We start from the raw sequence: 17757 nt of genomic DNA, 5'->3' as shown, positions 1-17757 counted from the left end.
TACTCCCCAATGCCAAACAAGGGCTTCCATGAACCTTGGAAGAGAGGAAGCTAAATTGGCTGGCCTTACCCGAGAAAGCCAGCCATGGCCCTATATGGAGTTATTTTCTCTTTTCGCGACTGGCTGGTGATCTACACATGCAAGGAAGTGGATGCCCTGCGTGAGTGCTGGTCTCCACCACCGGTGTTACTTTTTATGCCTGTGCTTGGCACCATAAAAATACTCAGAAAATGGCACCTCTGTCTAGATTCCAAAGATGTTTGTTTTTGGAATTGCAAATTTCCTCTGTGTGTGTTGGTTTCAGCTGGTATTCATGTTTTCAAAGGATTAGATCCCCAAAATGAACAGTAAGTCATATGTTTTGTTTTTTAAATGTTAATGTTATTGGTCAGTGGCTGACATATGTGCTTTCCAAGGCCACAGTGTATGCTTTCCGTCCCAAGTTACCAAGATGTCCTCAATGTATCTTGACGATGGTTTGCCACGGTCCTTTTACCTCTGTGAAGCTTTTGAGCAGGCAGGTTTCAGTTCATATTGCCACATGACTAAGTTGGCGAGGTAAGGAACACACTTTTACCCCATGGCAATCCCGTCATTCTGTTGATATTTGTTCACAACAGGAAACTGATGTAGGCTGCCTGTGAGGTTTGAATGGGAGGCACTTGGCCCTGATTGGCTAGGATGTTTACATTTGATTGAATGCAAGTGTGTGATTGAGGTTTTAATCACCTTCCCAACCACAATGCCACCATACTCACGGTTGGTTAATCACCAGTTCTTTGAACATACCTGCAGGTCTCTCTGGACCTTGGAACTGTCTCTCTCATACTGGAGGTGGACCCTCAAGGGAGAGAGTGCAACAAAGGAATCCTCTGGATCCATGCTGATAGATTATCCCAAGCCCACAGTGAGCATCAGGGCATGCCCAAATCGACAGGACCACCTGCTCACCCACTGCAACCAAGCAACCTAGTGCATCCTGGGGGTGGCTCTGTCCGCTGACAGCACCCAAAGAAATACCCTACAAGCATGAGCCCACTGCACCAGCCCCCCCATTCATCAATAATGCCTGCCAGCTTCCTACACGACAGAGTACTGACCCCTGTGACCATTCAGGAACGGGCAAAGATTCACCTTTTCTGTACCTGTCCAGCATGGAGAGCACCTGCACCCAAAGTGATCGCCATTTCACCAGTGAGGTCAAGCACTGAAGTGCCGCAATGCCACCCCTTCTATCTTCATGAGGGCAGTTTCCTCACATGTGCCTCTCCACAGATATCCATCCAGCTAACTGCACCGCAAACTGCGGCACTGAACCCAAAGATTCACTGGTACTGAAAAAGGAGGCGCCCAGCGATTCAATGTCACAGCCACCAACATCATGGATGGACACTTCAGAGTGGAACTGGACGACCCTTTCTTCCAGGTGTCGACACTGACCACCTTGCCAAGGCTGCTGAACTGATTTGACCACAAGGGTAAAGAACCACCGGGAAACACTGCCAAAATCACAAATGTACATATTTGTCTAACTACAGAAGGCCGACCATTATTGAAGGCCCTGCTTGGGATCATCCAGCCTTAACAGTGAAAACAAGAGGTGGCTGAGTTTCTTTCTAGTGTCTTATTTTGACATTACACACTTATGGCCTCATTAAGAGTTTGCAGTGTGGTAAAAAAAAGTTGTGGTAATGGGATTACTTCTGCATTAACCACATCACCAAATTGAGAGTCTCAAAATGAAATTCATATCATCCACCTGGTTTTCGGGTAAGGTGCTGCCAGAGATGGAACCCTGAACAAAGGTGGACATAACTGTGCTGTTGGACAGGAAGCTTGACGAGTTAAGATGGCAGAGTCATCTGCGAGCCTTAAAGAATGCTGGGTCCCAGATCAATGCCTGTCTCAGTGAGTCGCTGCACGAGTACCAGAAGGACTGGAGAGCTGCTAAGCAAGGACCTGATGAACATGATAAAGGAGACCTTCCCAGTAACTGTCTCATCACACCACGTGTTGATGCCTCTTCTTGCACGTGTTATCGTTCCGGTGACCTAAAACCACCGGAGATGGAACCCAGAGTGCTCAGGTCAGATCTGGCATACCAGTCCGCCTGCACTTCATTGTGAAAGGTGACACATGTAGGAATATTCTGAGAAGTAGGTATGGTATACTTTGGGCTATGGGTAGAGTATACAGAGATAGCAGCCAAAGTACAGAGACTCAGGCAGAAGTAGCCGAAATCCAGGCTCATCAATGCCAGGCGAGGCACAGCTCTTAAAACATGTTTTATACAACTACCATGTAAGACAGGTTTCATATACCCTCCAAAGAGATACACCCTAGACAGTCCGCAGCAGAACAAGCCCTATGGAGATTCCAATCAAAACTCAGTAACAAACATTTAAGAGCAAAGCTTGTTCAATATATTGCCAACTTGAAAGAAATCAAACGTCAGCATTGTAGCTTTTCACTTATTCAGGCAGAAAGTAGTCCTGGATCTGATTCACAGACTAGAATTCAACCCAGTCATGGACAGTCCTACACTTGATAAAGTGGAGGCCCTCATTTGGAGAGCAACGCTATGGTTACCCCAATGTGCACCGATTGCTGTTATCAGAAACAAATCTGGAGAGTCATCCTTAAATGCAATGGTAGCTTGGTGAGTTTTGCTGCTGTATGCTAAGATTTTACAACACCCAGAGATTCTTTGTTTATGAATATTTTAGAGACATATACAAGTGCAGCATCTGAATAATTATTGGAATGGGTGACAAAATGTGAGAATATCTTGTGGGCCCTAAATGTGAACACAGCCCTCTACGCAACCAACCCAAACAAAGTAAAAAAGAAAGTTTGGATAGATGATTGGGGAAGGACGATAAGCAAGGTAAAATCTTATAAATTATGCAAAGGTTGTGACAGAGATAGGGGTAAGACTAGGATCCATAGTAAACTACATGAGCCAGTTTCCTTGCCCAAAAATAAGACAGCAATACCTAAGATTCCGGCTAAACCTATAACCGACCCGATATATTTTGGGTATAAGATTGGGTAAACAACAAAAAAATATGCTGTGTAGGTTTTGTGAGTTGGCAGATGAACTGGAATCTTTGAAACATCTATTTTTGTTATGTCCCAAATTTGTGGACCACCTGAAATATTTTAATCACATTTTAAATTATGTAAATAAGGTTTTCGCAGATGTTCTGTGGTATCAAATTCAGGATGGAAAATCAGTTACATTGGTTATGACTACAATTAGATTTTTAGAAGAGGTCCTAGGAAAGAGAATTATTACATTTTAGAGGTATTTTTGGGACTTGAATGATTTTGATATGGATGGTAAGGACAATGTATTGTGTTATTGTAATTGTGAAAGATTTGTAATAAAACAAACACAAATAAAAATAAATAAATAAATAACTGCATATCTTCACATGAAAGGAGCTTGATGTTACGCTATGATATGTTATTGTGATTTATACCGTGCATCGCTGCCATTTTCATGGTCTTCAGGTGCTCTGCGGATCTAAAAGGAATTAGGACTGGGAAGGCTTAGTTACTGGGACACAGAGTGAAATCGCTAGAGAGCTTTGATGTGCTGCTGATAGCTTCCGGTCAGAAAACCTGGTCACTGTGTGCTGGGTTTGTTTTTAGTTGATAAGGGCTAGGTGGTGTTTGTTGTACAAGTGTGTGTGGGATGATTTGTGTGTAATTGGTTTAGTTTTCTGTAGTGTGTAGTGTTTTGTTGGGTATTACTGAGTGTGTTTTTTTGTGATGGTTGTAGGTTTCTCCTGCGGTAGAGCTAAGTGAGTTTTTTGTTGTTTGACAGTGAATATGCAGGATAATGGAAACATTTTAGTAAGCTAGTTGGTGATACTAGTAGTCTGTGCCCTTCTGGGCAGTGGTTATGTTGGTTTGGCAGAGTTCATATTCTTCTATGGTGCTTTTTGTTAAAATGCTTTATTTCATTTGGGCACCCAGGTTTCGGTTCATTAGGTTTTGGTTATTGTGTGTGTTTCTCTTGTGCTGTGTTAGCTGTTTCCTTTGATGATGTTTCCTTCTTTAGCTTGGTGAGTTAAAGAGCCATGTTTTTAGCAATTTTCTGATGTGTTGATGGGATCTATCCTAGCCACAACAAAGTGTTGTGTGGGGGAGGCGTCCTGAAAATGTATAAATAATTCAGAGAAGCCCAGAGAGTGGGTCCAATTGAGAGGCAATACACACGCAATGACATGCACAGAACAATTGGGAAGACCCTATATGCCACATAGTTTCAGCAAAGACAGGTTCCTTTGAGCTCTAGGATCTAGAGCATGGAACCAGCAGAATGCGTGTACACTAGAATGAAGAGAATAATGCAGTTAACCTATGACTTGCCTTTGGTAGGATACCACAGGGGTGGGGGAGACAACAAAGAGGTTATCTACTCATTTGTACTGGTCCACTATGGGAATAAATAATGAGGCATACTGTAGGACCTGCCAGACTTGTCCTCTGCCTGAGAAGTCAGGAAGTCAGACCAATGCTTGCAATACTTTTGTATATGGTGACGGTCCCATTCGATTCGTTAAGGATGCACATAGTTGGAAACTTGACGTTTTGGATCACTGCAAGCAGCAATTCATTATTGTTGTGGACTATATCTCCAGGTGCCCTGAAGCAATCATGAAAGCCATGGTGATAGCTAGAGCCAGTACAGAGATTATTTCATTTAATGGTTCCCCCAAAGAGGTCATCTCTGTTTGTGGCACCAGGTTCATGTCCACATACATACAAAACATGAGGAATGACAGCTGTGTAACCTGCACATTCTCCAAATTGTATCAACCTCTGACCAACAGAATGTTGAAATGCTGGCACAAGACACCAATAGTCATGAAAGGCCCTTTAGAACACTCTCTGCAGAGGGAGTGGGATGTCCATCTACCATATGTATTCATTGCCTACTGGGATGTGCCTCCAAAAAGAAGTCAGACCAGTTTGTGGACCCAACTCTCTGGCCACCCTGGAGGTGGATCACCGCAACCTAACAAAGAAGGAGGTGTGGGATGTAAAGCACAGGTCTCTCACATCCAGTGTGGGAGACTATGACCTCAAGAGTCAGCACAAGGAAGCTTCTGTATCCTTCTGCCAACCCTGTTGACAACACGCCAGCAGTGTCTGATTGACAGGCACGGCTCCCACCAGTGCTGCCGGTGGTACCCGTGACCCCACGTGCTTCCTATCCAAATTCTCTAAACTGACTGGTGGGAAATGCCATTCGATTTAGTGAATGGTGGAGGATTCTGGCAGGTGGGTTTCACCACCAGCTAGGGGCCGTCAGGGGGCAGACTCCTCACACCCTCCTCCACGCATCTTCACCACACAGTACACCAACTGAAGCAATGATTCCTAAATTGGATGGTGGCTCAAACTTCCAGCCGAAGCACTGCTTCTGCCAGATCCCTACATCAAGGCTTATGTTTTGGGCATCGCTAAAAGGTGGTCCAGCTCACAACAGATAGGCAAAATCTAAACTCAAGGTTAGACAAGAACTGATCAAGAAATTGTGTACTGTTTGCATGTCTGACCCTTCACCTGACCAAATCAAGCGTACTGGAAGATAAGTGGTCTGGAGCTTTCACTGTCTTCAAAAAGATAATTTAGGCAAAGTATTTGGTTGATACAGGAGATCGAATGAAGCTCAGTATCGTGTTCCATATCAAAGGACTTTCCACAATTGCATTGATTTGGCTTTGCTCCTTGTTGCATAAGCAAAGGCATAGGAGGACAGTGAGGTCCTCCAAAACCTCCTTTAAGGAGAAAAAAGGATAGAGCAATGGAAGGAGCGAGACTGTCCTCTACCCTTACATCTAGACAACTGGAAGAAAGCAGGACTTTCCCTCAGTAATTCTCCCAATTCATCATGCTGGCAAAAGGACAACATGGTTTACCTATGACATTAATACCGGTGACAAGTTGCCTTTGAATCTAAGACAAACAGTATGTCAGACCAGGTCTATGACTTCATTCAACATTTCTCCACTCTTCAATACGGAATGTCTCCACTAACACACTATATATTCCTACTCTCTGCTACTCCAAGGCTCCCTTCCCCAGCTCTGGTCCAACACACTCCCCTATCCCACATGTTCTTGCTGCACCCAACTCTACCCTCCACTCTCTTCCCTATTCTCCTACTTCAATTACTTTCTTCCTGAATGTTCACTCTTTACCAGTCTCCCATAGTCCCTCACTTTGTTTCCCACTCTCCCCTAATATCTCACCCTTCTTCCCCATTTTCCGCAAGGTTTGCTTGCCATCAGCATTCCTCCTATCATGCTCTCTTTTGCTTTATTCGTCATGGGATCTGCTGCTGATTGGTTGCTTGAGCTCTGAGATGAATGCCTGAAAGTGACACATCCTCATTTGGGCAGTCAAGGGGGGTCATTCCGAGTAGGGCGCAAAGGGATACCGGGCACCGTTAAGGACATCGGTGCCGGTAAACCCTTTGCACCCTACTATGAGGTACCTTTGCGGCCCCGTCCTTTACGCCTGCTTTTACCAGGCGTTATGGACGGGATCTGCAAAGGGACTTCAGAGCTAATAACGGTACTGTAATTTACGGTACCGTTATCAGCACCCTCCCCATTCCCATTGAGCCCTATGTGGGCTCAATTGGGAATGGGGATTGACATTTTCAATGGGGACTTACCGGTCCCGCAAAGGTCGGACTAGACCGGTAAGTCCCCATTGAACGAGGGCGGACACGGTACCGGAAATGGTGCTAGTCATGGTGCTAGTAGCGCCATGACTAGCACCAACCTCAGAATGAGGGCCATGGAGTTCCAGGGACGGGGCTTACACTCACCTGAAACATGGGGTAGGTGAGGAAGGTCTCCAGTGTGCGCTCCTCACAGTCAGGCTTGGCCTCATACTGCTTCAGTAGTTTGTCGAAGTCCCGGTTCTGCTTGCAGTGGGCCAGGATCTGCAGGCTGTACTGATGGTTCCTTACAAACTCCTGGTAGATGTTCAGCATTGGCAGCAGAATGTCAAATAGGTCAGCTGCAAGAAACACCCGGAGAAAGCTTGTTAATACACTGACCACCACACAAACAAAACCAGTGCATGGCAGCCCAATACTACGTCACGCAGCCCTTCTAGCGCCACCTGGCACTCCTCCTAACCTCGACCATTCACTTTCCACAACAAGGCCCTTTTTCTTGGTAGACCACCCCAAGAAGAGCAAGATCTCAGACACCTCCATCCAAAAGTAGGCCAGTGTCTGTGATAGCTCACACTCCAAACAGGTGAATTTCCAAGGGACAAAGCTGCTTACATTTAAAAATAAAAAAAAACTTAGATTCACATTGCCTGCAGCATAGTAACCATTCCGTGACATTCCTCTTCCACGTTTATCTAAGAAACACTTTTTAATCTCGATCTTCCCACCTCTTTTCTCCCATTTGTCTACAATTCCACAACTGCCATCTCTTACCAATGCTACATCTCATGTCTGCCTTCTCCAACCTGCCCTCTCCAAAAACCAAGTGGCACGCTCCCAACCTCCCCTTCTTTCTGCACCTCCACCCTCTCCCCTTCCTGACAGCTCTTCCGTATATCATTCTCTCCACCATCTAACTTTTTTACCTGGACTCTTTGCCTTATTCCCTTTGACTCTTCTCAGTGGGGTAGCTTTGCTGAAAATGTTGGGGGGGACATGACATCTGAAGAAAAAGCTCCCCATCCAAATGAATGGGGACAAAATGGTGTGCCAGGAAAGTTGGGGGGACAAACACCCCTGTCCCCCCTAAAATTACACCCATGACTCTTCTTTTACCGCCACACATGGTCCTTTTTTCCCTCTGTCTCTCACTTTTCTTTACTCCCGGCATCTTCCAGAGTCCCACTCCATCGCCCTACGCTTGAGATTGTATGCCAGCATGCCAGATTTCATTTGGGAGAGGCTCTCCTTTTCTTGTTTTTTTGTAATATGGATTCTGGAATTTATAACTGTATATGTATATTTGGAAAGCAAAGGTAAAACTCTCAGAATGCAAAAATCACAAGAGTGGGTGAGAATCTCTGAATGACAATGATAATGTTGGCACATAACTGTTCTATCACAGCTGCAAGAATCGACACAAGTAGTCAATTACCTGAGTGGACGCACAAACAACAAATCACCACCAATCTCTGCGAGGTACATATAGCGCACCACTCGGTGGACACTGGCTGCAGGCATGGCTAACCGAACACATCACAATACAGCAAGGGCCAGGACAACATTCGGTAGTGCTGTGCACATAATTCTCTGCCTACTTACAACAGACTATGCATCAACACCCTGACATCAGAATGCAGCACAGACCTATGACAAATTTGGGCACGCTGAACAAATAGCGAGTCTCTAGCACTCATGCCACCCCTACTCCTCTTAAATCAAAGAATAGGCGTCCCCGACCACATGAACCCAGGGGAGAGCCAAAATAATATGTACCAAGAGGGGAGAGGGGTTCACATGTATACAACCGGAGAACAAATCGCCGGGATAAACTGCAACAAGCACAGGAGTCAAGTCGGGGGATAGATCAGGTCAAGGAAAGTAGGATTTCATCAATCTTTAATAGACACATATTCAATTATATCATACATAGTGCTGAAATTACAATAAAAGCAGCATAAAAACATACCATCAATACTCCACATTTCCTATTAAAGTGCATATTAGCTTGATAGTATTCCTAACATATTGGAATAAATACACTGGGAAAATTATAATGGTAGTTAGAAATAACTAGAAAAAACAAAAAGAAAAAATTCAAAAAGAAAAAACCAAAAAGAAAAAGAAAAAACAGAAAAACAAGGGCACTCATCCAGGCAAGACTGAACACTCAGTATCTCCTGCGAGGTAAAAAAAGGTGTCCCCTATTCAATCCAATAAATTGTTATGGAAAACAGACAAGTATAGTCACGTCGTAGCTTAATAGAACAGAAGCAATACTTGTCTCCAATCTGACCATGATAGTCAACAACCAGTACCTCGTACAGCGACCGACCATGCTAGGGCAGGAGATAGACTGCCTAGACTGTGTTAATTAGTCGTCGAAACCACCCGTGTATGATACCAGTACAGCCCATGAAATGGTCGGTCGCTGTACGAGGTACTGGTTGTTGACTATCATGGTCAGATTGGAGACAAGTATTGCTTCTGTTCTATTAAGCTACGACGTGACTATACTTGTCTGTTTTCCATAACAATTTATTGGATTGAATAGGGGACACCTTTTTTTACCTCGCAGGAGATACTGAGTGTTCAGTCTTGCCTGGATGAGTGCCCTTGTTTTTCTGTTTTTTCTTTTTCTTTTTGGTTTTTTCTTTTTGAATTTTTTCTTTTTGTTTTTTCTAGTTATTTCTAACTACCATTATAATTTTCCCAGTGTATTTATTCCAATATGTTAGGAATACTATCAAGCTAATATGCACTTTAATAGGAAATGTGGAGTATTGATGGTATGTTTTTATGCTGCTTTTATTGTAATTTCAGCACTATGTATGATATAATTGAATATGTGTCTATTAAAGATTGATGAAATCCTACTTTCCTTGACCTGATCTATCCCCCGACTTGACTCCTGTGCCTGTTGCAGTTTATCCCGGCGATTTGTTCTCCGGTTGTATACATGTGAACCCCTCTCCCCTCTTGGTACATATTATTTTGGCTCTCCCCTGGGTTCATGTGGTCGGGGACGCCTATTCTTTGATTTAATGTTTGTACAACACGTTGTTGCATAGGCTAGTAGTTGTTGTTTGCTTCTCGGACTGAGAAGTTGGTGTCTTAGCTTCTGCAGAGTGACGCGACTTTATGGTTCAAGTCATAAATTATTTCTTCTTGATTTCTTTCTTTCGTTCCCAGTGATTTTTAACCATAGAATATGGCGGCATCAGATTCAGTGTTCTTCTCGGAAGAACAATTGGCAGCAGCTATTGAGGTGCCTTCTTTCTTTGACACCATAGATACCATTATTGGAACAGGTGCTAATTCGAATGTTACCAGTGACACCCTCCTTAAACTTAGAAAGAAAAAATTCCGTACGGAAATGCATAGTCACCTTCTTACGGAATATTTGAAAAAGAATATTATCCCACAGGGTCTAGTGGTTCATTTGGAACCCTGTCTCTTTATTGATGATGTAGATTATAAACAGGCTTTTGCTGGGGTGGCAATCAAATGTAGCCGTGACCTAATGCTTCTTACCATCAATACAGCACTTAGGAAGAGTGCGATTATTGGGGATGAGATTGATAAAGCAGAATCGGCCTTTGCCTCAGATACCTCTATTGCTAATATAAAAGAAAAACTGGAACTCATTGAAAATCAGATCAAGGAATTCATTAAAATAACAACCAACAAAAAAATGGATAAACTTAGAAAAGACATTTCGGCATTTACCAAGGAGGCAACATTCCCTTACCTTAATGCCGACTATAGAGGTCCAGGACACTGGTCCAATGCTAATCCCCAAATGGCACCAATACCTAAAAGGGTGACTTTTTCAGACACTTCTTCCGATGGGAGTCAGACTCATCCCAGTAGAGGGCGGTACAATAGAGGCAATAGAAGGAATAGAGGGCAACATAGAGGCAGAGGAGGTAGGCAGTACTGGCAATTTCCTCAATATGGTCCTCCGCCCCCGTTTGCCCAATATGGACAGATGACTCCCTTCCCTACCCCCAACCTCCCTTTTCCGCCCCCAGAACTGGGGCCACCCCCGTTAGACAACCTATTCCATACCAGGAGGAGATCGTACAGGAGGTAATACCTAAGTCACTGGTTTACAATATTTCGCAGAGGACTTTAAATCCACTTGAAATTTCTACATTGGAGAGAGGTTTCTCTTTTGTGCCCATGCAGAATCCATCTAAAATGAATATTGAAATTGAACTGCGGAGTTTTTTCCGTAAGATTAGATTGAGAGATTTTTTTGGTAACAATGAGAAAGAATATAGGGATGAGGACTCCACCACTCCGTTTAGGAACAAGTCTACCTTTACACCGAGCCTTAATATGGTATCGGACGAAACAGCGATTTTTGAAAAAGCGGTCCTGAGGGATTTCCATCGATTATTTAAACAATCTATTGATCACCCTCATACACCCAGCTTTAACTTTTCTAAAAAAGAATGGGAGTGTCTTAAGAAACTCAAAGAAGACCCGTCTATTATAATCAAACAGGCGGACAAGGGGGGTGGCATCGTTGTCCTAGATGCGACAAAGTATGATCAGGAAGTGATGCGCCAACTTGACAACTCTATGGTGTACCACAAATTGAGTGGGGACCCCACTGAGGGTATTAGTAAAGAAATTAAGGCAATCTGCACGACAGCACGTGATACAAATATCATCAGTGAAAAGGAATTCCTTTTCCTCACGGCTAAGGAAACTAGAGTTCCTCTTTTCTACATACTGCCCAAAATTCATAAAGATTTAACTAACCCTCCGGGTCGTCCAATAGTTTCTCTTTGTAGTTCCATACTAGAACCATTGGGACAATTCCTGGATTTCTTTTTGAAACCTTTAGCATCCGATACTGACACTTATATAGCAGACACGACGGATGCCATTAAACAACTCGAGAACCTTTCTTTCAATCCTGTCCACGAAATGTTAATTACCCTGGATGTGGAGTCACTTTATTCTAATATACCGCAAGCTGAATCTTTAATAATCATTAAGCGTTTTCTGGATGCTCGTCCAGATACTCAACATATACCTAGTGAGTTCCTGATTCAACTTTTAGAATTAGCTCTTACCAAAAACTACTTCAGATTTAAGAATTCCTACTATTTACAAGTTAAAGGTACGGCTATGGGGGCATCCTTTGCCCCCAATTATGCCATTCTATATATGTGGCACTTTGAAAAATCTTTGATATTACATGATTCGAATCCTTTCTTTGCGGCTATACGTCTATATAAAAGATATATAGACGACATTATCATGGTTTGGGATACTACTAAAGGGGACTATAACAATTTTCTCCCCTGGATCAACTCCCTTAGTCCACACCTTAAATTCACCATGACTTCTAGCAACATTTCACTTCCTTTTTTGGACCTAACAGTGAAATCAGATGGTGAACAGATTCTTGTGGAACTTTTTCGAAAAGAGACAGACCGCAACTCTATTCTACGGTTTGATAGTTTTCACCCTAAAGCACTTAGAGAAAGCATACCATATGGGCAATTTTTGAGAGCAAGAAGGAATTGCACCAAAGTCAATGACTATCTGACTCAGGCTGATATAATTACAACCAGATTAACAGCCAGAGGTTATCCTCCTTTTTTGCTTAGACAGGCGCGGAAGAGAGCCAGATATCAACATCGAGATACACTACTTACTAAGCAGAATAGATCGGATGCAACTAGTCAACGCATTATATGCGTTACTACTTTTAGCTCTCACCATAAAGAGATTAAAAAAATGATCTATAAACACTGGCACCTCCTCCAACTTAATAATCCAGAATTGGAACGACCTTTATTCGCGTTCAAAAAAGGCAAAAATCTCAAAAACTGGCTGTCTAAGGCAGATCGAGCTAAACCTTCTCTGCGACAACCCACATTGACATCTCAGTGGGGCCTTCCTCCGATTGTAGGACATTTTCCATGCGGGTCCTGCAATGCTTGCAAATTCACTACAGCATGCACTACCATATTCATTAATGGTAGAGTTTGGTCGCTTAGACAACACACTACATGTAATTCCTTTAATGTTGTCTATGTTATTGTCTGCCCATGTAATAAATCTTACATTGGCAAGACAGCTAGACCCATTAAAACTAGAATTTCGGAGCACAAATCTAGAATCCGGACTAGCACTCACAATGCTCCACTAGTGGCCCATTTCTTGGAATTGGGCCACAGCTGCGATGAATTCAAATGGTGGGTATTGGAACGAGTCCAAGGTACTGATCGCCTTAACACAGCATCTAAATTAGCACAAAGGGAACAGTGGTGGATGTACCACACTGACAGTTATTACACTGGACTCAACCACCAAGAAGAATGGCTACAATGCGCCATCTGAGAACCGATCCTGGGACTGTGTTTTTCGTTTCCAATTCTGCCTCGATTGGACCTAGTGAATGGACTTTTTCTATCAATGCCATCGGAGTCTTTTCCTTTCATTTCATTACTTTTCTCATAATTATTCTATTTATCATTATTTTTTCACTTATCTTTTTCCTAATGACAGGACCATGACATCCATGTCACATGACAACCGTCAACTTCGGGTCTTTACCTCTGTCTCCCTCTCCTCGGGGCTTTCTTTCTCTCTTTTCTCTCCCGTCTATTAATCTTGCATGCACTGTCCCTTTAAGGACGTGACTTTCTAGTCCGCGTCATGTGATCTTTGACGGCAGTCACATGGGACGTGGAGACGGTATTTTAGGCAGTTTGAGTAGCTCCCTCATTTGACTTCCGGGAACTAAGCTGAAGCCATTGGAGGAACTTACGCATTCAGCAGCAGTCAGTTGACTCTGACCTGCAGAGCGGCTCATAGGAGGACTACATCGTAGATAGGTAAGAGTGGGAGGCTCTACTTAGTCTCTTTCGGTTTCTTCTGTTGTTCGTATGCTAGTCCTCTCCTTATTTTCTTTAACCCCGGGATGGGGTTTTTTCTTTTTTTCTTTTTTTCTCTTTTTTTCTTTTTTGGTTTTTCTCTTTTGCAGGATACGGACCGCATTGGGTCTCTAGATGGCCCCACCTTCTCGTGTTCTAGCGAATCACGCATTGCACCTTTACAAGAATTCAGAGCTGTATTGTCTAGACCCACCCACACTCTGGAGGAGCTCTCTTTTCAATTTGAAGGTACGGGTTGTACTTTTTTCTATAATTTTACATTGAACCATTTGGTTGGCTTGCACTCTGCTTTTGAGCTTTTTGACCGACGGGATGACAGTGTGAGCTTGAAATTCCTTTAGGCTCCCTTTCCCGTACTGCCTGGCTGGATTGACTTAACTGCATATTCACGGCATAATAGGCAGGGACGATCAGGCCCCTGGTTTTCTCCCTAAATTGATCGGGAGTTGCTCACTTCTAGTTCTTCCCTAGAACAGATTGTGGGGCTATCCCTGGAGTTAACACAGATGGGAATATGACTTTTTACTGCACGGATAGGGTCACGCATGGGGTTGCTAGATCAGGTCAAGGGAATATTTTAATGAGTGATTTTAATGTTTAAATAAAAAATTGTCTATTGTTCTAATTAGCTCGTTCTTTTTTCTTTTTTCCTTGATGTATATCTTTTTACAAATGCTAGTTTTGAGTATTACTAAGATGGAGAAGTATCTCATCATTGTGAATTACGGAAGATCTACATGAAGAAAAATGTCTGCATGGAAGAATTTTAAAACTATTTCCATATTGCCTGTAACTAAGTGCTTTGTGCCTTGAGATATGTGAAGAAATGAAATGTTTAAATTGTACAACTAAATTATCTTATCTGTCCTGTCCTGAGGAAGACGACTGTCAGGCCTTCTCTCTCCTGCTAGGGCAGGAGATAGACTGCCTAGACTGTGTTAATTAGTCGTCGAAACCACCCGTGTATGATACCAGTACAGCCCATGAAATGGTCGGTCGCTGTACGAGGTACTGGTTGTTGACTATCATGGTCAGATTGGAGACAAGTATTGCTTCTGTTCTATTAAGCTACGACGTGACTATACTTGTCTGTTTTCCATAACAATTTATTGGATTGAATAGGGGACACCTTTTTTTACCTCGCAGGAGATACTGAGTGTTCAGTCTTGCCTGGATGAGTGCCCTTGTTTTTCTGTTTTTTCTTTTTCTTTTTGGTTTTTTCTTTTTGAATTTTTTCTTTTTGTTTTTTCTAGTTATTTCTAACTACCATTATAATTTTCCCAGTGTATTTATTCCAATATGTTAGGAATACTATCAAGCTAATATGCACTTTAATAGGAAATGTGGAGTATTGATGGTATGTTTTTATGCTGCTTTTATTGTAATTTCAGCACTATGTATGATATAATTGAATATGTGTCTATTAAAGATTGATGAAATCCTACTTTCCTTGACCTGATCTATCCCCCGACTTGACTCCTGTGCTTGTTGCAGTTTATCCCGGCGATTTGTTCTCCGGTTGTATACATGTGAACCCCTCTCCCCTCTTGGTACATATTACCCCTACTCCTCTTAGCACACATCGAGATGCCTAACCTCATGGGTTTCTCTCTACCGGAGCCTGGCCAGCCCTGCTAAGCTTTATTTGGTCAAAGTGCACACATGTATCCTCATTTTACTCCAGGACCTCCAACACTCTGGACTTCGGTCCTCCGAGGGCACTCCCACTAACAGCGCATTGAGACTATAATAATGGTAAAAGGCACTATATAAATAACAAGCACAATACAATACAACATATACCTGGCCCTATGGCCTGAGTGGTAGCATAGGCCATAGTGTAATGTAACATTTGCCTGCGATACCATTAATGATTTTTTCCCCAAAAAGTGTACCACTTGTTTTTTTTTTCAAGCGGCTCAGTTCAATTACTCCACACGTTTCATTTTCTTTCAAGTGCGTGCTAATTATCTCACGCTGGAACTAAATGATCTCCTGCTGGGTAATGCGCAGGCGCGGCTTTCTGCGCCTTTACAATGTTGTCAGCCCCTCTTTGATATTCCAGCAGGCGACGCTGATGAGGGCTAAGCACTTGATGTTAGCATCCTGCTAGCTGGAGGAAACAGTGAGGGTGTGCGCTCTCAAGCCGTGTCCTTGTATTAGTCAGAATGAATGAACATTTAGATAGGTTTATGTGTATGTTATGGAGTGCTGGGTTAATTTATAACCCTTGCGTTTACACCCACACACACGTATAGCATGTGTGGTCATCTTCGAAAAAGATATAGCACACAATACGAGAAGCTGTCCCAGTGAATCTATATTTCTTTTAACAATAATTTTAACAAAAATTAAAATACCGATCACCCCAGGGCCCTCTAGCTTGTTACACCTCAATCCCCCCGCCCCACGATCCCACTCCACCCCACACAAGCTGTAGCGCAAAGGCTAGAGTGACACTAAGGACCTGATTCATGGAAGTGTTTTATAATGGCTCAAAACGTTCTGTGAATCAGGGCCTAAATGTGTTTTTACTCTTTGACCCTGGCTACACCTCAGCTAGGCTGACCAGACAGAACCAGCAGCTAGCAGAGCAGAGATAGGGAGAATTTACAGCGCCTTTCAGTGCATAGCTATTAGACAGAGCTCTGTGATCTGCTGCTTCTGTCTGTTCATGCAGAATGGGAGGTACATTCTCAGAATTCCAGTGATATAATTCTCATCTCGGAAGACCTGGAAAAGAAGGCAAAATCCTAGATTATCTGTGAAGCAAACAGAGTAGACAGTTATCCCCTGCTATATCATGTCCAGAACACAACTGTGTATCAAATACATCAGGCACATAGCTGCCAGGGGGCCAAATGCCCTGCCTGACACCATTAGAGAATCCTGTTTATTCACTTTCCATGCTGGGACCTGTAGGCTGATAGCTACAATGTGGCGAGGTGGAGTTAGGAGCCGGACAAAGAGGTGGCAAAAAGGGTCTAACTTTCCCTATCTCTACAGGGTTACCCCTATCTACTGTAAGGTAACCCAGGTGCTTGTCGTGAGGGTGAGGGTCACAAGAAACAGTCTCTGTCCTCTGTCCAAAACCTCTGTCCAAAACCTACTTTAACATACTCTAACCCTACCACTAAGTTACAAAAAAGTTCAGTATTTATAGAAAACAAAATACCAGGAGAATGGCTCCCTTCGCCAGTCTTTTTCAGTCTTTTATTTCCGTTTCTGATTCAACAAAGGGTTCCGGGGCAGTCTCTTTAATTCCTCCAATGGAGTTTTATAGATTTGTCCCAAAATTCCAATGGTCCTTCTTGACCTTTTCCCACACTGAAAGTTTGATCAATAGCTCTAATGATCTGTCCTTCTCTGCACTGCTGTTAATGCACCCACTGTGATGTGGCGAGTACTCCCAAGGTACAATGGACTTTTATTAAATTCACTGTCACCACAGGAAGATCACTCTTGTTGCACTCTTGACTTTGCCAGCTACTGATCAAGCAAGGGGGACTACTCCTTAATGCTTCTTCACTATTGCGTCTCTTAGTGCCACTACTGTGACGAGGGAGATTAATCCAGAGGGTTTCCTCTCTTTGGCTTCTCTTAGTGTTACCACTGTGACAAATGAGATCACCCCTGTGCCTCTTTTGGATTTCAAAATGGTCACCACTGTGACAAAGGAGATTACTCCTGCACTTCTCTTGAGTTTCAAAGGGGTCACCACAGTGACAAAGGAGATTACTCCCATACTTCTCTTGAGTTTGAAAGGGGTCACTACTGTGATGAGGATATGCAACTTTTATGCAGTTATATCCTGGCCCCCTCCTGGGTCACCCTGCTAAGCCCGTTACCTTCTGTCTGGCGGGCAAGCAGCATCGGTCCTTCCTGTGGGGTCCAGGTCTCTTCTCTCCACCGCGGGACTTCTGCAGTTCAATCCATGTCTTCTTCATGGTGATGTGCCTCTTCGTTTGAGGTCTTGGCAACATCAGCATCATTCATGGACCAGCGGTCCACCCTTCTTGGGTCATGCCACTGCCTGGAGCTCTTCGATCCGGGTTGACGACTTGCCTCCCTATTACTCGTATGGTCAGGATGGGCCACTTTACGTCCCGACTGTCGCTATCCCAGCTC

General features: G+C 43.3%; 1 protein-coding gene across 1 annotated transcript in view; it reads right to left on the bottom strand.

Moving 5' to 3' along the window:
- Nucleotides 1-17757, bottom strand: part of RASGRF1 (Ras protein specific guanine nucleotide releasing factor 1) — a 670043-nt gene that overhangs the window by 199361 nt on the left and 452925 nt on the right. Inside the window, exon 7 of the mRNA XM_069624182.1 lies at nucleotides 6854-7047. Coding sequence (XP_069480283.1) covers nucleotides 6854-7047 — 194 coding nt within the window. The remainder of the gene's footprint in view (nucleotides 1-6853; nucleotides 7048-17757) is intronic.

This window comes from Ambystoma mexicanum, chromosome 11 (genome assembly GCF_040938575.1).
Source record: "Ambystoma mexicanum isolate Mex_15411 chromosome 11, UKY_AmexF1_1, whole genome shotgun sequence".
Classification (NCBI taxonomy): domain Eukaryota; kingdom Metazoa; phylum Chordata; class Amphibia; order Caudata; family Ambystomatidae; genus Ambystoma; species Ambystoma mexicanum.
Note: the sequence above shows the minus strand (reverse complement) of the source record. Positions and strands in the feature narration are given on the sequence as shown.